General features: G+C 34.9%; 3 protein-coding genes across 6 annotated transcripts in view; 2 read left to right on the forward strand and 1 right to left on the reverse strand.

Annotated features, from left to right (window-relative positions):
- Positions 1-6,052, forward strand: part of Lrrc39 (leucine rich repeat containing 39) — a 22,908-nt gene extending 16,856 nt beyond the window's left edge. The window contains exons 8-9 of one of the 2 annotated variants that reach the window (XM_047548255.1): positions 437-576; positions 4,008-6,052. In XM_047548255.1, coding sequence (XP_047404211.1) covers positions 437-576; positions 4,008-4,060 — 193 coding nt within the window. In that variant the 3' untranslated portion in view covers positions 4,061-6,052. The other variant, XM_047548264.1, reaches the window with a different exon arrangement.
- On the reverse strand, positions 3,450-23,997 carry Trmt13 (tRNA methyltransferase 13 homolog). Of its 3 annotated transcripts, XM_047548220.1 has the most exons (11): positions 23,753-23,990; positions 20,095-20,141; positions 19,943-20,009; positions 13,830-13,892; positions 13,318-13,387; positions 13,059-13,165; positions 12,567-12,734; positions 10,382-10,454; positions 9,283-9,357; positions 5,089-5,521; positions 3,450-4,471 (listed from the first exon to the last, which is right to left on the reverse strand). In XM_047548220.1, exons 1-11 carry the CDS (start codon positions 23,897-23,899, stop codon positions 4,279-4,281), a joined length of 1,443 nt encoding a protein of 480 aa, XP_047404176.1. In that variant the 5' UTR covers positions 23,900-23,990; the 3' UTR covers positions 3,450-4,278. The 3 variants fall into 3 exon arrangements, with proteins under 3 accessions (XP_047404176.1, XP_047404187.1, XP_047404197.1); XM_047548231.1 differs by lacking the exon at positions 12,567-12,734; XM_047548241.1 differs by lacking the exon at positions 3,450-4,471 and having other exon boundaries at positions 5,142-5,322; positions 23,753-23,997.
- Sass6 (SAS-6 centriolar assembly protein) overlaps positions 23,808-25,963 on the forward strand; it is a 36,016-nt gene continuing 33,860 nt past the window's right edge. The window contains 1 exon segment of the mRNA XM_047548196.1: positions 23,808-24,310. Coding sequence (XP_047404152.1) covers positions 24,246-24,310 — 65 coding nt within the window. The 5' untranslated portion in view covers positions 23,808-24,245.

Consider the following 25,963-nt stretch of genomic DNA (forward strand, 5'->3'; position numbering starts at 1 on the left):
TAATAGACATCAAAACCAAAAACTGTTACATCCTTCATTCATTCACTTATTCAGCAACTATTAGCCTTGTGCTAGATGGTGAAAACACCATAAGTAAGACAGATTTATAAAATAGGCAGAAAGTAAATTCATAGCATTATTTAAGATGCATTAAAAGTGCTCTTAAAAGTTAAACTGTACCATATTAAATATATGCTATGCACTAATACTTACTTTTAATAAGCCTTGAAAATAAGTTGTCTAAAGCTAATATTTTTTTCTTCTAGGAAAGAAACTTAAAGATTCTTGGGATATATCACATCTCACCAAGATGTTGAGTTATTGAAACCAGTTAAAAAAGAGTAATTTAGTATATTGTCATTTGATCTTTCTCCAGGAAAATATATGTATACTTCTATGGCATATATAAAAATACTGTTTTTTGGTGAACTGCTAGGTTTGTCAACTTCAGAGACAACCCACTGAAATTGGAGGTAACACTTCCTCCCAGTGAAAGTATAGATGAAGAGGAGGAACGGGAATTATTTGGCCTTCAGTTTATGCACACATACATACAGGAGTCACAGAGAAGAGCAGGTAAGAGATTTGTATAACACAGATTAAATATTCTTTTTTGGTAAGGAATGTGTATGTAATTTACTCCTATCTTCCTATGAGTTCCTTTATGGATTTCTTATTCCATCTTCCCTTTTTCTATCAAATTCTGATCTTTTGGCCAATATTGTGAGAGGAAAAAAGTAAGATTCCACTCTGTTTATAATTCTGAAGGGCTAGGAGAAAAGTTGTAAAAATATTCAAAATATTGCAGTGGGGTCAGGAAATAAATTCTTCGGCTAAGCACTTGACGCACAAACAAGTGAATGAAGACGCAATTCCTAGAACTTCACCATCTCTTTCTACCAGCTTGCCACATCTCTCATTTTGAGCATCTACACACCTCTGCGTTTCTCTTTCTCTAGAATACACAAATAGGAAGATACAATTTTACTTAGTGTTTGAAAATATTAAGAGAACAGATTTTGACTGAATGAATGTGAGGTTTTGATATGCGAATTTCAATTGATTTAATTGAATTATAATTTAGAATGAAATATTTTTTAAAATTATGAAAGCCTTTATATTAAGTTATGATTAGGGGAATAGGGTAAAGAGGCAAAGAGCTCAATTCTCTGTTAATAAAAGCAATGAATCAGGTATGGTGATTCATGCCTGTAATCCCAGTAACTCAGGAGGCTGAGGCAGGAGCATCTTGAATTCAAGGCCAGGCTCAGCAATTTAGTGAGACCCTGTTTCAAAATAAAAAAATAAAGAGGGGATGGGGATGGAGCTCAGTGGTAAAGTACCCCTGGATTCAATTCCCCCAAGCAATGAAATGATAATACAGTAATGGAAATCATGCTGGGTCCAGTAGCACATAACTGTAATCCCAGCTCCTCAGGAGGCTGAGGCAGGGTTCCAAGTTCAAGGTCAGTCTGGGCGATTTAGCAAGACACTGTTGTGTTGTGCATATTGCTATTTAAAATTTAAAAAGAAATATGGATGTGGTTCAGTGTAAGAGTATAAGAGTGCATACCTAGCATACATTAAGTCCTGGGTTCAATCCCCAGTACTGGGGTGGGGGGGGAAGTAAATAAATCATGGCTTTATAATACACTAAAAGTGTGAAGTTTGAAGACTTTTGACTAATAGATTTCAATTCAACTCAATGCAACAAAGTGACTTTGAAAAATGAATATAAATAGAGAACACAACAATAGTTTTTCCACTAGTAGAAATCCTTCTTGCCAATATTCAGTGGAGGATGTTTAAGAATGTTAAAGAAGTAGTTATTAGGAGTAGGGCATGGTGGTACTCCTCCTGTAACCTCAGCAACTAGGCAGGAGGATCTCAAGTTCAAGGTCAGTTTTAGCAATTTAGTGAGACCCTGTCTCAAAATAAAAAAATGAAAAGGGTTGGGGACAGGGGAGTAGTGATTAGGTCTCCTATAGCAAGGCCACAGAAGCAACAGCATGGAAATAGGTTCTTAATACTGTGGGGTCTAGTTTTAGAATATAGGATAAATTAAAAACAAGTAGGAAACTGAACTGTTAATTCAATAAACATGAGAAAATGGAGAAAGAGTCCAGGGTGAATCTCAGTTTTTCATTAAAGCGACTGGATTAACTGTGGTACCAAGAGGGGAAAGAGGTAAAGAAGCTGATTTAGTGGGCAGAGATGAGCTCCAGTTTTAATAGTAAACTTGAAGTACCTGTAAGACATGTAAGATATGAAAACTATGTAGATAAATGTGAAGATCAAGAAGGGGGTTTGCTGAAATAGCAATATGAATAATCCCACAGAGTCAGTTTCTTATGACATATGAGGAAAAAACAATATTAGGAAAACAATAATCTTGACCTAAGGCTAGCATGTTGAAGGACAAGCTTATTTTCTCATTAAGTACTTGGTACCATTTTCAGAAACAATCTTTAAGCTAAATGGGCCACAAGACTGCATCAATATGATCATTTTTGGATGGGTATGTAAGTCTTATAAAACATAACTGAGATTATATCAGTTGTTGAATATCTTTTATTTTTGGGCATAAGTTGTTGAATGATACAAAACAAACTTTGTGATACAAATGAATATTTCTAACAATAAAATGAGGTTAATTATTGAAGGATATATTATCTTATTCTTTTGATTGGGGAAATGAGTAACTAAATTAAAAAATTATCAAACTACCTTACTTTAATAAGATTTGGCCTAAAACATACAACAAGAGAAAAAAAAGGTAACAATTTAAACAAAGAGGAAATAAAATAAAAACCCTCCCATTAAAGTTATTAAAAATAGATCCATGATTACTACTACTAATAGTTAATATTTGAGTACTCAGTCTGTGCTTGGAACCATTCTAAGCATTTTACTTGTGTTAGTTCATTTGATGCATACAACAACCTTGTGAGGTAGATTTTATTATTATTACCACCATCCCCATTTTAAGAGGAGAAAATTGAGGCACAAAGAGATTAAGTAGCTTGCCCAAGGTCACACAATCTAAGAGGTGGTAGGGTTGGGATTTGAACCTAGGCAGTCTGACAAGACATATAAGTAGAAAGGTTGGAATGAAAAATGGGCTACAATTTTTCAATTATTTACACTTCATATAATAATAGACTTATAGGATACAAATAATTATCTCAGAATATCATAATATCTAAAATTAATAATTCTGGATCTTTGTCTTAGCATGTGATCAACAATTAAGAAATTTATTACAAATAAATGCAGAAACAAATCAAGGATAAAATGTGAAAGTAACATTCCTACCATATGTTTGGTTTAATATTTGCTTGTGCATAAAAACCACTCATCAGTTAAATAAGGCCTAAGTGTGAGAGGTTTTTGGTTTCATCATCTTATTTCTGTTTATTCCAAATTATTCCCCACCACCCCTGCCCCCCCCCCCAAAAAAAAAGAGAACATACTTAATGTCTGAACTTACGTATGTAAAAAATGGCCTGGTAAAAGATAAGCTACCAAGTTAACTTGAAAAATTACTTGCAAATTTAAAATTTAATTTTTGGTTTATGCTTGTATCCTTTTGGATGTTCTGACTATACATTTATCTAACAACAAAAAAATGAAGTAAAATTTTTTTTTTCTTGAAAACATTTCTTCAGTTTTGGTGTTTGTTGTGAACAAATTCTGATAGTATGTAAATATAGGTATGGCTCTGGTAGTCTGAAAGCGATTTCATTTATTAATTGTGAACATCTCTGAATCTGTTTGCATTTGAGAAAAAGCACAATTGATTATCCTCTCCAGATCTGCATAGAAAAAAAATCCTCACATTGCCAAATTCTCAGATTGGCCCTTGTTACAAATTGACAATTGATCATTACGTTTTGAACTTGAGACACAAAAAATATTGAATATAACCAAAGGAAAATATATTTCTGAAATTAATACAAATAGAAACTTAAAGTTAATTATGTGTTGATGTATTATGTGTATTTCAGATGAAGTCAATTGTTTGACTACTTCACCAACCTCTACAAATACTGATGGATAATGCAATTCAGAATTCTCTGCTGAAGAGGAATACTTTGGGAACTTGATGAATTGTTTGGACTTCTGAAGTAAAAAAACAAAGTTATTGCCAAAGTTTAATGAGGTCACAGTATTTTTTAAAGTTCATATTATCTACTATTTAAATTATATTTTTGTGAATATAAAATATAATTAAAAATTTTTTGGTGGAAGACAGATGATGTTCTAATTTCTTTGCCATTAAGCAGTTGTTTCTGGTGAAGAATGAATTGGTAAAGCAGTTAACAATACATTTTCCAAAGATACCAAAGGATCTGTATAGTACTGTAAAGTAGGATTGAATCCCTTCTGCTGTAAATATTGGATTCGGCCTTGGTCAATCAGCAATTTACAAAGATGCCCTATTTTCTTCTTTTCTTCAACAGTAAGAAGCCTAAATGGAGTAAACACACACACATAATTAACATTTTGTAAACATTTAAAAAATGATTTTAGTCACTTGTTGAAAAGCTGCTAAATAGCCCACATTATACTAAGTATTATGTCCCGTCTTCCAAGGCACATTTAACATAACCTCGATAAAAATGTATATATTTTAAGTTATTCTAAAATTACACTGTATGTTTTCATGAATAAATTGTTAGCAGTGATCATCTAAGAAAGCAGTCCCACTTATCCACAGTTTCATTTTCTGTGTTTTCCATAACCTGTGGTTAACTGTGATCTGAAAATATTAAATGGAAAATTCCTTTCAATAATTCATAAGTTTTAAAGAAGTGCTCTTCTGAATAGCATGATGAAATCTTTTGCCCTTCCACTCCTTCCCACCTGGGACAGGATAATTCCTTTGTCCAGCATATCCATCAGGTGCTTAGTAGAGATTTCTGTCATAAGATTGTGAAGATATTGCAGCACTTGTACCTTTTCTGTAATTTCAGGCATCCGCTGGGGTCTTAGAATGTATCCCCCATGAATAAGTGGGGGATTACTGTACAGCAATAATAAAATATTTCCCCTTTAGTGTTAAGCATTACAAATATAGTCACTTACCCAGGCAAACTCTCAGAGTTGTCATCTGTGATTCTGTATCCTCCATCATCATGCTCTTCACTATCATCATTCGGATTATCTTTTGTCTTTGTGGTAACACTTGAGACTTCAAAAGATGTTTTCCGCATTCCACAAGTTGCCCAACTACTCATTCGCTGGAAATAGTGGAATTCCACTGCTCCAAGGCCTAGGGCCCTGAAATATTCTTTGCCCACATAATGTCTCCAATCACACCTGTGGTGACAACAGAGTGCAATAACAATGCCAGCCACAGGGGTCCACTTCTCTGGGACATTTTTTTCATTTCCTTCCTTGGTCAAAGTGTTAATTTCTTTTTCTGTTTTATCATTCTTTATGCGTTTGGCTAAAGGTTCTTCATTGCTTTCCTCAAAACTGGCAGCATAGGTTTCAACCAAACACCGTAATGCAAGATCTGCAAACACAATTATGTTGCCCCCCCAAACCATCATCTTTAAAATAAATATTTTTTATATTTCTTAAACAGTATGGTTTTTAAAAAGCCAACAACAGAAACAACAAAAACCTACCTAGCTTTATACATGTAATAATCCTATCACAAATTTATCAACTTTGTTCAAATCTGCTTTTTTCTATCTTCTTAATTTTTCTAGTGTTTTCTTTTGCATAAAGCCTATTTCCCAATAAAACTATCCAGTGTTTAAGGTCTATAATTTTAAAAATTTTTTTCTAACTATTTGAATTGGCTCCTATTTCCGTTACCCTGGCTGAGGAAATGACTTGTATAGAAAACATCTATTTACCTATACTTGCATTCCAGGAAGTTTGAACTTAAGAAACTCAAAGAAAGAAATGAAGAACAAAGGCAATTTTGCTTAGCATAGTGATGCTAATCTCAAATTAGAAGATTATTATATCTGATCAATTAAAAAGAAATATATTTTAAAATTTTATTGCCCTAAGGTGTTAAATATTAAATGGTCACAATATTAAATGATCTGGTATTTGCTAGTAAATTTAAATAAATATGTGAATTTAAGTCAACAAACATTATTGGAAACCTATTATTTGTAGAAGGTGATAGCCAATCTATTATTTCTTTCCTTTTCTTTTTGCTTTTTTATTATATTTGAGGTATAAGGGCACAATAGTATCATTTGTTTATTTATTTGTTTTTAGTTGTAGATGGACACAATACCTTTATTTTATTTATTTACTTTTATGTGGTGCTGAGGATCAAACCCAATGCCTCACACGTGGGAGGCAAGCGCTCTACCACTGAGCTACAACCCCAGCCCCAAACAACAGTTTTAATACACCCACAAATCTTCACAAAATAATTTTAATACTTTGTAATCTATTATTTCTTAAATTTAGTATTATCATAAAACCCTCTGCATATCTTTACCTTATTATATTTTACTTATCTATTTATATATCTAATTCTCCCAGTGTGCTATGAATTTTTTGAGAATAAGGCATATGCTAATACAATTTCTTTCTTTATCTTTTTATTTTGAGGCAGGGATCAGCTCAAGTGATGCTCCTGCCTCAGCCTCCTGAGTAGATGTGCCATTGTGCCTGGCTCTATAAACTATTATTATTATTATTTTTAAATTTATTTTTATTGTAAACAAATGGCATATATCTTGTTTCTCTTTGTACATGAAGTAGAGGCATACCATTTGTGTAATCATACATTTACCTAGGGTAATAGTTTTTGATTCATTGTTATTTTTTTTCCTTCCCTCCCACCCCCCACCCCTCTTTTCCCTCTATACAGTCCCTCCTTCCTCCATTCTTGCCCCCTTCCCACCCCCCATTATGTGTCATCATCCACTTATCAGTGAGATCATAAACTATTATTTTCTAATAAAATATATTCAGTCACTGTTTTATTTACATATGACTTAAGTAAATGATTTTCAGAAATGAGAATAATCAGAAAAATTACTAAAAGAAATAATTTCAGAAGTAAAAGGAACTTTAGCAATCTAGTTAAACATCTATTTTATAACAATCTTAAGGGATAAAGCTGTATACCCAGAAAGGGATAAAGAAACACAGCAAATTAGTGGCCAAGATTATGTATTCATTCAAATTCACTAAATTCCTGTTATATACTGAGCTTTGTATTAGCGTACACCTTATTATCAAAAAATTCACAGCATACTGGCAAAATTAGATAAATAGACATAAGTAAAACATAATTGGATAAAGATACCACAAAGGCCAGGTGCGTGGCCTGTAATTCCAGAGGCTTGGGAGGCTGAGGGAGGAGGATCGAGAGTTCAAAGCCAGCCTCAGCAAAAGTGAGGTACTAAGTAACTCAGTGAGACCCTGTCTCTAAATAAAATACAAAATAGGGCTGGAGATGTGGCCCGTGGTTGAGTGCCCCTGAGTTTAATTTCTGATACCACCCCCCAAAAAAAAGATACAGCAGAGGGTATTGTGATAATACTAAGAAGGCATATCTTGTTTAAGGTGATAACTGAGTTACAGGATGAATAGCTATTGACTAATCTTTTTGTTTGGTGACAGCGGAATTCTAGAAATAGCAGGAACAGTAGAGTATATGGAAAATACACTAAGATTGATGTGCTGAACAGTAAAGATAGAAGCAGAATGGCAAAGAGCTACTGGAAAGTTTAAAAAAGGGGAAGGACACACTAGGTATGTAGTAGATGGCTCTAAATGTTAATATTTAAAGGACAATATGGAAGGAGACCATGAAAGAAACAGGAAACTGAGGAAGGGAAAGAATTGGGAAAGAAGTATCAGATAAGAGAAGGAAACAAATTCAAAAAGGGTAATTAACTGTAGCATAGATGAATGGGGAATTCAAATAGAGTGAATCAAGGGGAAAAAGTGTATGGAACATGAGAAACCAGTCACTGTAGTTTATACTTTTGAAAATTTGGATTATATGGGAAGGATCAAAGGTGTGTGTATTCCTGCTTCCCAGGATGGAACTGGATGTAATTGGTCTACTTCGGAAGGATTTTAAAAGGGTTAAATAAGATATATGAAAGTAGTCTAAAAACTATAAAGGACAACACCAACATATAGTACTCAAAGTCATTTTAGCCAATTTGAATAATGCGTTATGAAGGCTCCAAGTTGCCCAAATGTGTAGACAATGAAACAAGCAGGAGTCAGGAAGACAAAACAGTAGCTAACAGTGAGCATTAACATATGCCAGAATTTTACATGGAAACTGGGAAATGATATTATTACATCTATTTTACCAATGGGGTAAACCAAAGCTCAGGAAGGTTAAATAACTTGCCAAAATTACACAGCAGAACTGACAGTGAAACTATCTGATTCCCAAATGCACGCTGTTGCCATTTTACATGCTAGATCTGATGAACAGAAAAGTGCTAAGACAAGACATCTTAGATTTTTCTGGTATGAAATTTATATTTTAAATATATTTTTAGATGTTGACAGTCCTTTTTTTATTCATTTATTTACATGTGGTGCTGAGAATTGAAACCAATGTTTTACACATGCCAGGCAAGTGTTCTACCACTGAGCCACAATCCCAGCCCCCTGAAATTTCTTTTTTTATTCTTCCTCAGAATCCTGACAGAGTGATCTTCTAAACTTCTCTAAAAAGTCCAGTACCTTCTGGGGTGAAATCCTACAATTTCCATAATGATTTTTTCCACTTTTGGTCGAAATATAACCCAAAGAACTTTAAGGTTCCATATGACATATTATTTATACAGAACACTCCTAATTCATCCTGCAAAATGGCAAAAACAAGCAGATATCTAGAAAAGCCCTGCACTTGATATAACATAGGACCAGGGCTATTATGAAGACTGATGAGTATTTTTTTTTTTAACTAGCATAAGTTCAAAAATTTTTAAAAATATTTTTGTTCTTTTTTAGTTATTCATGACAGTAGAGTATAATTTGGCTTATTTATGCAAACAAGGAGTATATCTTATTCTAATTAGTATCCAGTCTGGTGGTTGTACATGATGTACTGTGGTGTATTCATATATGTACAAAGGAAAGTTATGCCAGAATCATTCCACTGTTTTTCCTATTCTTTTTCCCACTCCCTTCCCTTCATTCCCTTTTAAGATTGATGAGTTGTAAGTATAAAAAAATCTAAAGTACTCAAAAGAAACCACTGAAGTGGCTGGGCAATTTAAATTAAGACTTAATGTGTTAACATATATTATCAGTGTGTTTACCTACCTGTTGCCACACCACATAGATGCTTTCCAATTCCTACCACAGGTAGTTTCCCTTCTCTCAGCACAGGAATCTTATCTGAAATAAAGGAAGCATTAAATTAGCTCTCTTATGAGATACAGTATATATGGTTATTTAAGAGATAAAATTAGAATTAAAATCTCTGAATTTTAGGGCTAAATCTAGAAACTCAAACAAAAAATTTTTCACTTTATAGAATTCAACATATAACCTGACAACCTGTTTATCAACATTAGAAAAATAATATATTAAATAATTTAAAATACAATGATTTACATACAATGCTGAATTGCTTCTCAAGGCTGGATAAAAATTAGTGGATAAGAGATGCTGCTGGGATATGGCTGCATTAGTTTCTTTTTAAATAATATGCAATAAAGAAAATGTTTGAGGATATGTGTATGGAATGTGAATTCTACAATGATGACTTATTTCCTTTGACATAGTTTAAACACCTAGACAGCATCTTTTATACATTAGTCAGGCAGACGAATTATTTCATTTTCTTTAATGGTTTTGGCAATCATGTTAACAGAAGGCTAGTTTATGATATGAACACATTCAAGATTAATTTAAATGGGACGTAGAAGTAAAACAAGGACATGTTTTCAAAAATTTTAAACCCTTGCCTGGCGTGGTAGTGCTTGACTATAATTTCAGTGACTTGAGAGGCTGAGACAGGAGGATCACAAGTTTGAGGCCAATCTTTGCAACTTAGTGAGGCCTTAAGCAACTTAGCAAGACCCTGTCTCAAAATAAAATATAAAAGGGCTGGGGATGTAGCTCAGTGGTAATGCAACCCTAGTTTCAATACCCAGGAACAACAACAGAAAAATTTAAACTCTTTCTGAATATAACACTTTTTTCAGTTGATACTGAAAAACATTTTTCAATCCTAATTCAATTTACATTTATTTGAGTGTTACATATAATATTCTCTATTAATAATGGAATAATAATATTCTCTATTAATAATTAGTTTTTCCTTAAGCACTGTTCTAATGATTGGATTTCTAAGCAACCCTCAAAGTTTGAAACATCTGTCATTTATGATAGAGCAATGGAAAGTTAGGTAACTTACTCAAGCATAAGTGTTGAATATCAATTTGAAGTCTTTCAAACACTGAATTTTTCTTTCTGTGTTTGCCATCTACCTGCACAAACAAAACAGTATTGTAACAATGACTCTTTGTGTTAAAAAAAAGCAGTTTTATGAAAATATTTTGTTTTCAAAAATCTAAAGTAAATATTTCCATCTTGTTTTTTATTATTGAAAAATTTTAAGATTGTGTATTTTTGATGAAAACTCTAAGGCAATATTTTATAAGATCTGAAAATTTTATCACTTATTATATACACATTATTTTCTCAATCATTCACAAAGAACTAGGGTTCACAGATGTTAAGTGACTTGTCTAAGAACAGTTGCCAGCTTTTTTGTCTTTGTTACTGCTAGCATTCTATTTTCATTTTGCTTCTTATCTTACTTTCTCTGAAGGATTACAGCCATGTTAGTCTTTATCTTTGTGCCTACAGTTTACAGTTCTACATTATAGCCCAGACCTCATTGATAAGCATCAAGAGACATGTCCACTTTAAAAAATATTTTTTGATAGGCTGGGGATTGAACCCAGGTGGTTGTACATGCCAAGCAAGTTTTCTAGCACTGAGATACATCCCCAGTAAAGTTTTGTTTTTTGTGGTGCTAGTGATTCACAGATGTTAGGTAAGAACTTTGCCACTGAACTACACCCTCGTCCCCTCAGGCATATTTCCCTCTGAACTAGAAAATTCTACTTCAACAGAAAACTAGACACATCCAGAACTGAATCTATTACCTTTTCCTCTAAATCTATTCTTCCTCTTTCTCCTTCTACATTCCCTCTATCAGGAAGAACACCACTTACTTAAGCCATAAAAACATTACCCAAAATTACTCTTCTCTCATAATCAATGAATAATAAATCCCTGAGTCTTTTTATTTTTTTACTATTTTTTTCCACATTAAATCACTAAGTCTTGTGGCTTCCAACACTTTAACATTATTCATATTCTTCCTCTCCTCTATATTCCACTGCAACAGCCTTAGCTTTGGCCCAATTCTTAATTGGATTATTGTTTAAAAATAATCATCAATTTTCCTACTTTAAGTCTCAGACTCTTATGTTATAGTTTTACTTATGCTGCTAAGCTAAACTCTTAAAAATTTTTTTTTGCTTCACCAATGCTTATATATTCTTCCAATCTCTCAACTGTCACTCTGTGAAATCTTACATGACAACCCATACTAGTATGACTGAGGTTGTTTTTTATCTTCATGCTCCCATAACATCAGGTACTTACATTATCACAATATACTTAGCATACAGAAACAAAATACTTGTATATCTGCCCCACTAGATGTAAGCTTCTTGAAGGCAAGGACCAAATCTTTCCTACAGTTCTCCCAGCACATAATGGAATAAAGTCAAACTTCTTCCTCAGCATTCAACATGAGGCCTACTCTAGCCAGTTCTACTTTGCAGTCTCATTACTGCTGAACTTTACACGGTGCCCTCCTAGCACAGCGAAGTTTCCACGTTTCCCTATCGTTTCAGGCATTTGATTCTACCTGTTTTGCCTCCTAGAATGCTTCTCAAACTCTCAACTAACATTAATTCACCTTTCAAGATTTAGTTCAAGCATCATCTTTTCTGTGTAGTTATTCTCCTCCCTTCCCTGAAATAAAACTTGTCACTGCTTCTTTTGAATCCATTACTATGTACAGACTTTTTTCACTTTACTGCACTTACTACATTTGAATACTTTATGACAATTATTTATTTATTTGCCTATCTCTCCTTTCTCAATATAAGTAAGAGCACAGGGGCCTTGTCTTATTAAACTTAATGTACCCAATGTCTATCACGATGCCTGTGAGTTTGCTCAATAAATATCTATAAATGAGTAGTCAGTAAGTAGTGAAAGGTAGGAAGAAGAGTAAGGAGTAAGACTTGTATCTCCTAGCTTGGGTCTCACTCTTTCTACATATTTTCCTGTCTCTGCAAATGAATTTTAAGAACTCAGTTCATGAACTGTCCAAATATAGATTTAAAAAATTCACCTTCCAGTTTGTTATCAATATAATTATAATTGATAAAGAGCTATACATATACAAGAAAGGATGTTTGTTTTAAGAGGCATGTTTCTGATCATCATTTTTTTCTAAAGCAGAAAAATGGAAAAACAAAATCTGGTTACTAATATTTTGCAATGATTTCACTTACTTTGAATCTTGTGGTCACTTTTTCTACCAGGATGAAGTGAACTTTTTCAGCATCTTTTAAGGCAATATCAACCCAATGAGATAATTTTCCCTTTCCTGCTCCAAACTCAACAAAGCATCTTCTTGGACCAAGTAACTTTAATTTTTCAATGTTACCTAAAATAGAAGCCTGCAAACTTCAAAGATTATTTTATAAACTAGAGCAAACAGTTAGCTCAAATGGGAAAACAGCAAGTTAATCTCTACATAAGGTAGTATGTTTGCACTGATAATTTGTCTGGCTTTAAATTTTTTCTCATTTTTAAATATGTAATAATCTACTGAGAACTGTATTTGTGCCAAATTTCTTATGTTTATACATATTTTTGAAATTGGAAAATTTTGTACCCTAAAATTTTGTACCCAAAATCTCATTAATAACTATATTGAGAGAGAAAGGAACATTAGCTTCAAACAAATGAAGAAAGGTAGAATTATTGTGGTCTAAACAAACCTGCTGTTTCAGGTGCTTGGTTGCAGAATCACCATTTTTAGGGTCATTAAGGGCATCGTGTAATGCTGGATGGGACATAATGTGATCTTTAAGTGTAGAATTCAAACCTGTGCCAAATATAAATATGATAGCTTAAGCAACCAAAAATGAAACTACAGGACTCTGAACAATAGTGGTAACATTTTGAAAACCAGAATCAACTCATATACCACTTTAATTACTCTAAAATAATTTAACTTGCAACTTCAGGCAGACTTACCTTCACTTGCTTTTCTCAATTTCTTAATTAAGTTTCCCAACTGGTCTTCAGATAGAGAAGAAATTGGAACCTATACACAAAAATAAACTAAATAATGTAGCAAAAAAAATGCTTTAAAGTACCATGAGAGAGGCTTAATAGTTGGCAAATTGCATGGCCATCCAGGCTATTATTTCTGATAAAACCCTTCCCTAAGCGGCCACCAGAATTGCTTAACTGCTAAGTTTCATTCATCTTTACTTGTTACTTTAATTCCCTTACCTCCTAGGGCCAAGAAGTTCTTAGGTTTAGAAGAATCAAAGGGACTCAAGCCATGTTGTATGTAGCTTGTTATGGAGCATGGGTTACTCTGGGAAGTAACCATCACTAATAATACTGATTCAATAGGAAAATGCATTCTAAATTCAAAACAACAGATTTATCCCAAATAAAAATTGGAACATGGCTTCTGTACAACATGGACATAGCTTACAAATACTTTTTGAAATTAAATATTAAGTTAATGTACTTACTAATTGTTCAGGTATTTCTGTTTCATCCTTTAAGCCTGCATTAATATCTTGAATAAAGAAATCCTTGACAAAAACAAAACCATAAAAAAAAATGAAGTTCACAAAAATTAAGCTGAAAAACTGAATCTTCCCTTTATCCCAAACTCTGTCTCTGCCATCCTCCCTTTCTCCCATTCAGTCATTAAATAATTGTTGAGTACTTACTTCAGGGCCTGGTTTGCTTTAAGTGTTAGGGATTCACTATAATAGATAACAGAGGAGAAAAATCTCTGTGTTTATGGATCTTACGTTCTAAAAAGGTAGTTAAGTGGAATAATTATTCACAGTGTAAAAAATTCATTAGTAATTTTTATTTTTCACCTGGTTACAGCATAAGCCGAGGACTGTGCCAGTTTTGCTTTATAGTGTTAAGGCAAAAACAAAAGTACATACTTTCTTCAGATATGCGGCATGATCAAAACCAAATAGTGAAGTTATAATGGTATAAATCTGATTTTTTTTCTATTTTAAAATACTAATTAAAAATTGTAAGTAGAAATGTCCTGTGACACTATGCTACTTAGTACATCTGCAGAAATATAAATTCTAGGTAAATATTTAGATAAATATTGTTCAGTAGTACTTTCTGCAATGGTGGAAAGGTTCTATATTTGTCTTAACCAACATGGTAGCCACTAGTTCTGAAATACGGTTAGTGCAACTGAGAAACTGGATTTTCAATTTTATTCAATTTATTCAAATTTAAATAGTTTTATGAGGCTAGTGACTGTCACATTTGACATTGTAGATCTACATGAGTGAAATAGTAGTGTTTCTACAAATGCTGTTTTAAAAGTGGAAACAACTGGGGACAATTTGCTATGCACAGTAGTGGACTTCTGTGACACAGGTGGCAGAAGGGTAACATCTCGAGTGTTTGCTGCTTACTTTACCTATATGTCTAACAATGGAAACCTGTAATTGAGTGGAATGGGTGAAAACTGCATGTATTACAATGTTTTGTTGCATGACTGACAAACCTATAATAGAAAATTAGCTATACCTATTATAATTTGATGTACTCATAGTTTTTTAAAATGGTTGTAAAGAATGTTTCAGGTAAACTGTATTGTGAATTAGACTTACTAGATTTTCATGTGTGAAAATTATGTTGGAGAAATTTACCGCTAACCTACTTTCATTTAGTAAGCAAAATGTTTACACACTGATGGAAGTTTCACAGTCAAGCAGAATAATGATATGAATCTACCTAGTTTCCAAGTGTCACATGATAGTGTATCAGAAAATGACTGCTCTGCAATTTCTTCCCCCATTTCATCATCCCATTGTTTTTTTTCCCCTTTCCTTGCCACTGTGTCCCGGCATGCATGAAACCCATCCAAGAGTATTCTATTTTAAATAAATTCATCCATTCTCTCAAACTTTTCATAGAATACACATTCTACTTGCTTGTTTTAACTGAAACCTGGTATTTAGGCAAGGAAGACATTTCCAAGTAAAACTTTATTTCTCTTTCACTAAAGTGGCTAAGGGATAAGGGAGAGGTGGGTGGTCATCATTTTTCTTCTTTGGTATCTTAATGTTAAAATATTATCTTCTAAGCTTATAGCATCTGGTCTAGTGGTTCTCCACTGGGAGGTATTTGGCAATGTATAAAGATATTTGTTGTCAAAATGACTGAGAACAGGTGCTATAAGAAGATAATTTTCCTATAGGCATTCCAATTTTCTGTAAGTCTTAAGTTACTGACTAAATTTGTTTTAGACTATCTTTTTTTTTTCGGGGGGTGGGGGGGTACCAGGGATTAAACTCAGGGGCACCTGACCACTAGGCCACATCCCCAGCCTTATTTTATATTTTATTTAGAGACAGGGTCTTACTGAGTTGTTTAGCGCCTCACTTTTGCTGAACTGGCTTTGAACTTGTGATTCCCCTGCCTCAGCCTCCTAAGCTGCTAGGATTATAGTTGTGCGCCAATGTGCCTGGATCAGATTATCTTTTCAAGGATGTTTTTCTAACATGTATCTTTGGAAGATAGAAATGGTGTCTTCAAGATCACATAGTAGGCTTAATTATTCTATAGGATAAAAAGGAAAAATGTCTACTTATAAGACACAGTTTAGGCAGCTTTGCTTATTGCCCAATTTAAAAAGATTTATAGTTCCTGAATTTGGGGTTCAATTATGACCCAAGCCCACTTATATACAGTATCCATCTAGGCACCTCTGTGGTAACTCCATAGGCTTTGGAAAACAAGAATTCATGTAAATAACAAGTTCCTGCTGCTTCCTGGGAGATGAATAATGTGCGTATTGATCAGTGGTAAGGTACATGCTTAGCATGCACTCTAGCATCAAAAAAAAAAAAAAAAAAAGTCCTTGGTCTCTGAGCCAGAAAACACTTATCTTCTGCCAGCATCAACAAATCTGTGGTTAGTTTGTTAGTTTGAAAATATGGTGAAGTTTCAGAACCTTCTTAGTATTTGCCATTTGAGGCTTAGGAGCCAGAATGGGCACTTTGGAAAGTACAGGAATGCTTTGAAATGCACATGCTATGACTGTCTCATCAAAATTACCAAAAGGCCCTAGTAAGAAATGCTAGGATCTGAAGCTACTGTCAGAATCTCTTGAGGTTGTCAACTATTCATCTGCTGGTCACTGTCCAACATTCACTAGAATTTTGACAGAAAATTGTTCTTTATATTTCAAAACCCAGTCAAAATGATTCTTTAAAGCCACCCAATGTAATGGTTCTGCTTTAACTTTTTAATTCTAAGACTTTCACGCCATGTCAACAAAGTACTTCTATGGACTTCTAGATTCTGGCATTACCGTGAACCATATAACTTCTAAAATCTTCAACTCTATTAACTCATTTTCTGGCCACAATTTTATAATTTGTTAGTAAAAAGCATAGTGATTCTTTTGTTCCTAATCATATTAATCCACCTTCAAGGACTTCTACTGACTTTTCTTTTGTGGCACTAGGGGTTGACTCCAGGGGCACTCTTATCACTGAGTTATACCCCCATCCCTTTAAAAAGAAAATTGAGACAGGTTCTCATAAAATTGTTTAGGCTGGCCTCAAACTTTTGATCCTCCTGCCTCCTCCAGAGTAGTTGTGATTACAGGCATGTGCCACCATACCTGGCCTTTATTCACTGTTTCTCAGTTAATTTCTGGCTTCCACTTCATGCCATGCAGTCTAAATACCCACTCTCATCACTATATTTCACAATCTGATCCTTCTCTCACACCTATGCTTACAAATCCAATGACTACCCAATCTCCCAATATTTACTTTCAATAAAGGAGATGAATGCATTTTTCCCACAATTCCTTTACACACACACACACACACACACACACACACACACACACACAGAGTTTGCTGATGGTACTGATGGTTGACTGCCAAATTATCACTATGTGTTCAACATTCCACTTTTGTTTTTTCTATTCTATTCTTTTTAAAAGTGAATTTTGTTGTGTATATATGAGGTTTGTATATAACATGATGTTGCGATATACATACAGATAGTAGTTACTATATTGAAACAAATTCATATACCTGTCATCTCATATAGGTACTTTTCTCCGTATTCTATTGTGTTACTGAACAGAGAACTGAATTTTTAGCCCTTGTTGAGTACTAAATGGTTATTATGGTCCCATGCACTCCTTAGTTATAAATAAGTATGATCATAAGTTAATGTGACTTTTAATCCCAATATATGGTCTGCTGAATACTGCTGAAGTAAAATCAGCTAAGCATTTGAACGGGTGCCAGTTCAAATTCATTATCTCTATACTCAGTCTGATTCAGAAAGATGTCCAGCAATTATTTTTCATAACCACACTATCGTACCCCTCAACCACCTCGTCTCTTAATTATAGAGAGTAGCAACAGTGCAGCTATCAGAAAGAACTTTCCCAATTAATATTCTTGTTAGCTTAAATTTGCTTGAACTAATATTCATCTTCTATCACTTCCTATCTAGTTCAATGGAAGAACTATTCCTCCGCCTACTGGCCCCTTCTACCTCTATTTTGTCCTGTATCCCTGGATGCTTTCTGAGAAGCCTTCCCCCATTAATGATGCCTTCTCCCGGTTTCTATTTCTTCCTTTCTTTTGGCTCTTTACTCTGAGCTTATAAATAAAATTTAACCCATTTTGAGAGCCATTCTGACTCTCAAGTTCCACTCAGAGTCAAGTTTGCTGCTTCTGGTTTTTACTGCTTTATCTGCCTTTTATTTACACATTATTCTAGTGTGATTTTTGCCCTCCCCACCCTATTTAATATGAATTTTGCTAAGGCCTTTGATCATTAGCGATCGACATTGCCAATCCAATGTTTTCTTCTCCATCCTTATCTTATTGTATTACTCTGTGATGATAGATGCTCTTGATCACTTTTCTTTTTGAGATTTGTCTTCCCCTGGCTTCTCATACACCATGCTCTTCTAGTTCTTCTTTTTCCTCCCTTTTCAGTCACCTCTCTCAATTTTTTTCTATGGTCCCTTTTAACAGTTCACCCTTAAATGACAGTGTTGCCTAGAGTTATGTCGTTGGTCTTACTCCTGGCTACTTTCAAGTCTGATATTTTATTTTGTTCTCCTTTTCGTTTATGTATCCATTTAGTTTACGTTATGTTTCCTTATGTTCTCCTTGTCGTTTATGTTATATGAGATATTCAGTCCCTGACAAGGTATTTACTCTCACTTCTCAGCCTTTGCACATATTTTCCTCCTTGAAGGGTTGATTTTCCCCTGACTTTTAGGTCTCATCTTATATACTTCCTTTAGAGAAGCCGCCCTAATTCATTCCCCCATTTCTCTCATGTCCTATATTCTTCAAAAAAGTGTTAGGCTCTCCTCCTTTATTCTCCCATAGCATCCTATACTTAATCATAGAACATACTACTGCATTTTCCATTTCCCTCACTAGATTTTGTTATGTTCCTCTAGGCAAGGTGTTTGGTACAATGTCAGCAAAAGTGCTCATTTCTTCCTGTAATCACTTAATCCTGGGTACCTTAAAAACCCAAAGTTTTACCTAGCACCTGTATTTGACTTCCAAAATTTGATTATTTGTCCAAGCTCTCTGAGTTTTGCAGTCATATACCCAACTCAAATTTACAGTCATCAAGTTTGATTGACTCTGCTACCTAAATAACTCTTGCACCCTTCCCATATTCCTTAATTATCAGTCTCTTACCATGTCCCAACTGGATGTCAATGATAGCCTTCTAACTAATCCTACTGACTGCAAGCTATCCTACTACACTGCTATAAAAAATTTTTTTTAGCAGGAAAATTTAGCCATGCCATTCCCAAGCTTAAAGTCTTTCAGTGGTTTTCCATATCTTTCAGAATAAAGTTCCAGTTTCTTGAAAGCATTGTGTGGTTTCTCAGTTCCATGCCTTTGTACATGTTGTCCTTTCTGCTGAAAAGGACCCTTCTTTCTTTTCTTTGCTATATCAAGACTCAATTCCATTGTTACTCCTTCTGGGAAGTCCTTCTCAATCCTTTATATTTGTTTTTAATTTTGGTGCAAGTACATGTTCTCATTACACTATGCTTGCTTCTTTCATTTGACATTTGACCTTACTGAACAAAATTCTTTTTTTTTTTTTTAATTTTTTTTAGATGTTGACAGACCTTTATTTTATTCATTTATTTATACGTGGTGCCAAGAATAGAACCCAGTGCCTCACAGGCCAGGCAAGTGCTCTACCACTGAGCCACAACCCCAGCCCTGAACAATATTCTTTATTTACAAGTTTACTTTTCAGTCTCAAGCTCCTTGAAGACTGAGATAATATTTTACTGAAATAAGTTTAATAGGCACTAAGCAAGTATTTTTCAATAAACAGTGAACTTATTCTCTGAACAACATTCAGGTTCTATAAAATTTTGTTCTCTGAATTAAGACCATAACTGGCTTTATAATCTCATATGCTATATACATATACTTAAAGACACTGACCAAATTCAAGCCTCTAGGCAAGAGTCTCGTTAAATATTCACATTAGCAATATACTAAGTACTGTATCTATATAAATATTACATAGTTCACATTTCACCATTCAATTTTACTGATCAAACACTTACAGGTTTTGGCTTCTCCCTTGAATTACATTTTTTCAAATGTTTTGCTAGTTGATCTTCATATACTGTGCTAAATTTAAAGAGAAAATATAAAATGAGAATTGTGAAAATGACTGCTTCCAGTACAGAAAAACCCTTATTTGATCCATACTTACTGCTTTGGATCTAAAGGACACAGGATTCTTTTCCGAGCATTTTCTTCCTAATATGTTAAAAGGGATATATTTAGTTAAGTAAAATATCACTTGTATTACTTACAGATACTAGATATAACTTCAGTATATCTGCACGATCAAAAAAAGGTAAGGAGGGCTGGGGTTATGGCTCAGTGGTAGAGCGTGAGACTAGCACATGTGAGGCACTGGGTTCAATTTTCAGCACCATATATAAATAAATAAATAAATAAATAAGCCATCAACAATTAAAAATATATTTTACAAAAAGATAAGGAAACTATAAAGGACATAATGAAAAATTGGCAAAATCAGGTCATAGGGTTTAATAAAAACAAAATATCCAATGTAGCCAGCTAACATCTATATCTGAATTAATACTGCTTTGGACAAACAAGGGTCTATAGCTTCAAATAGGTTATACTGAAGGCCTATATATGCACAGAAATTTGAATCTAAGATAACATCTACTATTATATGCACTATTATTTTATGTACCACCAAGAAAGAAAAAAATGTTAACCACTTATTTCAAATCAATTAAAAACTGACAAAAATTTTATGTTTATCATGTACAACATGATGCACTGAATTATGTTTACCTTGTGGAATGGTTTATTTTGAACTAACATATGAACTAACATATTTTGAACTAACATAGCATTAAGTTATTTATTCCTCTGGAAAATACTGCCCATTTACATTATGACATATCACCAAATATAAGATCCATCTTGGTCTCTAAGTTGTAAAAATGTTGAAAAAAGTATCTTAGAAACAATTAAACAGAAGATTTTAACAATTATGTATGTGCCATATTCTACTGACTTTGCAACTTTTCAGTATAGTAGTTATATCCTTTCCATCTAAGTTATACAGATTTAATTATATGCACTGGAAAAAAAGGAAAATTAATAGTTTTGGCAATTCTACTCCACATTCTTTATGAATCTGTATGAACAGCATTAACAATAGTCAAACCACAGGCCAGTCAGACTGCTTAGATATATTTCCAGTCTTTCAGTTACCAGTTCTATCACCTAAGTAGACTTATTGCTTCATATGAAAGATGAGAATGTCTTACCTACTAATGTTGGTGAAAACTAGTGAGCTATTAGTTTTTTTTTAATTATTTTAACAAAAGGGATAAAACTGTTTAGCATAGTGCTATCCATAAAATAAATGCCGATCAAGGGTTTACTCTTTGTATGTGTTGTACTAGGGATTTCACTCAGGGACTTGAACATGTTAGGCCTTACCACTGAGCTACATTTCCAGTTTTATTTAAATTTTATTTTGAGACAGGGTGTCACTAAGTTGCCCAGACTAGTCTTGATTTGGGATCCTCCTGCTTTAGCCTCCTTAGTATCTAGGATTACAGGTGTGTTCCAATGTGCCTGTGTAGTGTTCATTTTTTTAAAAAACATATTTTTAGTTCTAGATGGACACAATACTTTTTATTTATTTTTATGTGGTGCTGAGGATTGAATCCAGTGCCTCACATAGGCGAGGTAAGAGCTCTACCACTGAGCTGCAACCCCATCCCCATCGCTCTTTACTTTTTTTCTCAATTTATTTTAGTTCTGATGTGCCTCTCAGCATGTCCATGAAAGCTATGCACACTGAATTTTATGGGAAAGCTAAGAAAAAATTTTTGAAAGTACTTTTATTCCTTATTTTTTAACTTAAAACTTAATTTCCTGCTGGTCTCTATAGGCTTGTCTCTAGTCCCCACAACGTGGGAGGCTGAGCTGAGAAAATCACTTGAGATCAGTTTGAGACCAGCCTGGGCACATACTAAAACCCCTGTCAAAAAACAAAGAAACAACAAAACTTAACTTCCATGTAGGAAAAGGTTCTATTCTAACTTCCAAAGTCCAACCATAGAGTGGAAAATAAAAACACTTTTTAAAACTTGTTATTTGGATTTAGAAACAGGGTTTCTCAAACCTGAGCACTATTGACATTTTGGCTTGGATAATTCTTTTTTTTTGGAAGGGGTTGTGTTGTGATTTGTAGGTTTAGCAGTATCTAATGCGTAGGCATTAGAAGCCAGTTACACTTCCCAGTTGTGACAACCAAAATGCTTTGTGTCATTGCCAAGTGTCTGCCAGGGGACAAAATCACCCCTACTGGAGAATCACTGGCTAAAAATTGGTATAAGTAGGGCTGGGGTTGTACCTCAGTGGTAGAGCACTTGCCTAACATGTGTAAGGCACTGGATTGGATTCTCAGTACCACATATCAATCAATCAATCAATCAATCAATCAATCAAATAAAGGTTCATCGACACCTAAAATTTAAAAAAAAATGGTATAATTAATGTCATCAGTGCCACTTTTTTTTTTTAAGATGAAAACACAATATCCAATTACATCTTAAACTACAGATTCAGGAAAATGGTAACAATTCAAAATCCCACTGTAGTTATGGAAAGTGTTTCTACCTGGTATTTTTCAGTCTTTCTTCAAGAGAGTAATAACTACATGTAGTTTCTTTCTAGGAACAGCAATCAGCTTGTAGAGATTTAACCACATTCTAATACTATCACCATCTTCAGTTACTTTCTAGGTGTCTGGATAGAGAGTAGGAACAAAATCCTTGTGAGCTGATAAATCTCATTCTTCAACCATGGGAGTTTGTTGGTCCCCTAAATAAAACTACAGGAGGACTTCACAAGGAGTTTCCACAATAAGTCACATTTCCCATATTCCAAAACAAGAAAGTTCTTGTTTCAGTATGCTTCACTTTAGGTTAAATATCAGCAAACCAAAATAGGAAGTAGGCTATGGCTACACAAAGGGGCTGATCTGCATTGTATTTTTGACTAGAAGGATAAAGTGTTGAATAAAAATAAAATAATGCAAATAATATTGGACTTTCAAAAGGCATGAAGTCAGATGCTAGTCTATTTGGTTTATTCTTTCTAATTCTATTGGATATGCTCTTTTTCTATCAGGATTCTGCTCCTCTTGTTCTTATTTTTATTTTCCTATTATATATACATATATGTATATATATGCTTATATATAATGCATACATGCAAATATACATTGGCTGACAGTATATTTACATGTATAAATGTATTATCGAACAAGATCGCACGCTTTCTGCTTTCAGTTTTGAAAGGTCAATACTCATATATTTTTAAATTATTCCTTCCCCATTCCAGCAAAGTAGTTCTAAGTTGCTTTTTAGAGATTGTAAGCCTAAATAAAGAATTTAAGTTTCTCTTTAGTACATTTACAAGAAGTGGTTATTGTTTACGAAACAATAATTAGAACACAACCAGGGAAATCGAGGGACTTCAACAGCTACTTTTTCTAAACTACCACTTCCCATCAGGAAGGTGGAGGGCGGGCGGAGTTAAGCAGCAGCAGTTTGTGGTAAAACTAAAGTCTAGCATTCCCGAGTGAGGATCAAGATGAACGTGTTTCACTTAGTAAAATAAAACAATGCTCATCACTAGGGCTCATCATCGCTCCACATGTAGGTCAGAATTTCTTTTATTAAAGTAAAAGCTGGAGAATCCGGGGGACAGAAGCAGAAACCTGTCAAAGAGGGGAGGGGCGGGGTTCCAGCACCGACCGCACCGGGAAACTTATTTCCGACTCTCAGCAGGGTAGGGCGATACCAGACCTCCGCGGCTCCAGCGTGTTCACCACAGAACCTTTTCCCCGCGGCCACCACCATTCTGCAGAACCGCTTCTTCTTTTCCACATAGTAACTGCATCTACCCTCTGCTGGAAAGCCAGTCGCATGCGGCGTCCGCGCCGTAGCCGCCATAATTCAGGGTGAGCTTCGGTAGCGAGCATCCGGCGCCCAGATCAAAAGTTATGTTTCCTTTGGGTCGTTTTCCCTTAACAAACATGGCGGCCTCCGGGCCTGCCACATAGGTTAATGATCCGAAACAGCGTCCCGCCCTCGTCCCTTCCTCCGCCAAACCGGAAGAAACCGATGGTGTCTGGTGAGGTCCAAACCTCCTTCGTTTTCCCTCTGTTTCTCCCCGCCTCCTCCGCGGAAGCCGAGCGCCAAACTCAAAACTCTATCGGGACCAGCACGCCTTTCAGGCTACTACCAGGGGCCCGGCCTGTTTGGCTTTTCCGCACAGTGGCCGGGGCAGGGATCCAACATGAGCCAAGTTCTTTTCCAACAACTAGTCCCGCTGCAGATGAAGTGCAAAGACTGTGAGGAAAGGTGAGATCCGCGTCACCCGGTGCCGGCGGGTGGCGGTTGGGGTCGGGCCAATGGAGAAAATGGCGGCCCCGGCCGGTGGTCACCGGCTTGCGTCTGGGTGTCGGACTGGCCCCTAGGACGCGGGGAGGGAACACAGCGGGGACCTGATGGTTTCCTCTCACACCGAGTCGACAGTTACAGAGGGGACGGAAGGAAAGGGATGAGGAAATGGGAAGCCGACTCAGAGTATGCCAAAAATCCTAGCTTCCGAATGGCACCGTGAAGATCATAGGTCTAGCATTCCTTTTTGGCAGGTGAGAGCTCTGGCTCAGAGAAATTAATTTACACCAGGGCTCACGGTGAGCTCGTGGCTGGATCAGCACTAGGACTCAGGCCTTGGCCTCCAGCCAGGTTTCCATTCTCCTTTGAAGTATACTGGGAACACATTTTAAAATTCAACTAGAAAGAAAGAATTTCAGTGGTTTTCAATTACTTATAAAATTACTTTTAATTAACCAAAAAAAAAAAAAAAAAAGAGAGAGAGAGAGAGAGAGAAAATCAGCAACTCAGTTAATTCACTCAAGAAATGTTGCCTCCTCAACACCTGGCAGAGAACTGGGCATGCATTGGTCTTCGTGAAGCTTACAGTCCAGTAGAGGAAATAAAGGCCAGCCTCGCAATTTAATGCAAAATTGCAACGTCGACTAAGGAAGTGGTGTTATTAGACCTTAAATAGATTTGACTAGAAGTCAGGAGATCCAATTTTTTTCTTTGTTCTGCTGCTCACTGACTGTCTCTTAGCTTCTGTGAATGTTGCTTCCTCATGTGTGAAATTGATGGAACGTACCTACCCACATAGTTGTAATGAGGATCAAGTGTGAAAATGTATGTTAAAAACTAAACAGTGTTGAAATGTAGCATAAAGCTACATTAATTTATTGAGTTGCCAATAATGTTAAACTGTAGTACATATTTAAGAATTGAATCCAAAATTGAGTCGGCAAGCCAGACAGGAGATGGTACCAAAAAACCAGAAGCTGCCTATGGGAGATCTGTAGGGTTTTTTTTGGTTGGTCATTCTTTGGCATTGTTGTCTTTTGTTGTTGTTGTTTTGTTTTATTTTGAGATTGGAATCCAGACCCTTGCTCGTGTTAATTAGCACATGCTTTACCACTGAGCTCTAATCTCTAGTTGGTTATTCTATTCTCTAGTTGTGTCTAGTATGGTAGCCACTAGCCACATTTTGGTTATGAACATTTGAAATGAGGCCAATCCAAACTGATGTGCTTTGTGAAATGCACCCTGGATTTTGAAGACATGCTGTGTGGGAAAAAAAAGAATGTGAACTTTCTCAGTTTCATTTTGATTATTTGTTAAAATGGCAATATTTGGGATATATCTGGCTAGATGAAATGCATTCCTAAAATTAATTTGCCTGCTTTTTCAAACTTTTAAAAAATGTGATTTCTAGAAAATTTATTATTGCATACATGGCCTGCATTATATCTAATAGAGCAACACTGTTCTACAATGATTATACAAAGAGTAAGGGATCATCACTTCTTATTCCAATATTGAAACTCTTGGCACTTCTCCATCTCAATATTGTCATTACAGTTTATCATCTTAAAACATAGTTTCAGCCTTTTCATTTTTCTTGCTAGTAACCTTTCA

This window comes from Sciurus carolinensis, chromosome 1, assembly GCF_902686445.1.
Source record: "Sciurus carolinensis chromosome 1, mSciCar1.2, whole genome shotgun sequence".
Classification (NCBI taxonomy): domain Eukaryota; kingdom Metazoa; phylum Chordata; class Mammalia; order Rodentia; family Sciuridae; genus Sciurus; species Sciurus carolinensis.

What these genes read in the sequence shown, in the direction of transcription:
- Trmt13 (XM_047548220.1), bottom strand. Translation starts at nt 23,899, where the DNA reads ATGGCGGCTACGGCGCGGACGCCGCATGCGACTGGCTTTCCAGCAGAG. An exon ending in TGTCCTTTAGATCCAAAGCA is followed by an intron (nt 20,010 to 20,094) that starts GTAAGTATGGAT and finishes CTTTAAATTTAG; the next exon opens with CACAGTATATGAAGATCAAC. An exon ending in ATTGAGAAAAGCAAGTGAAG is followed by an intron (nt 13,166 to 13,317) that starts GTAAGTCTGCCT and finishes TATTTGGCACAG; the next exon opens with GTTTGAATTCTACACTTAAA.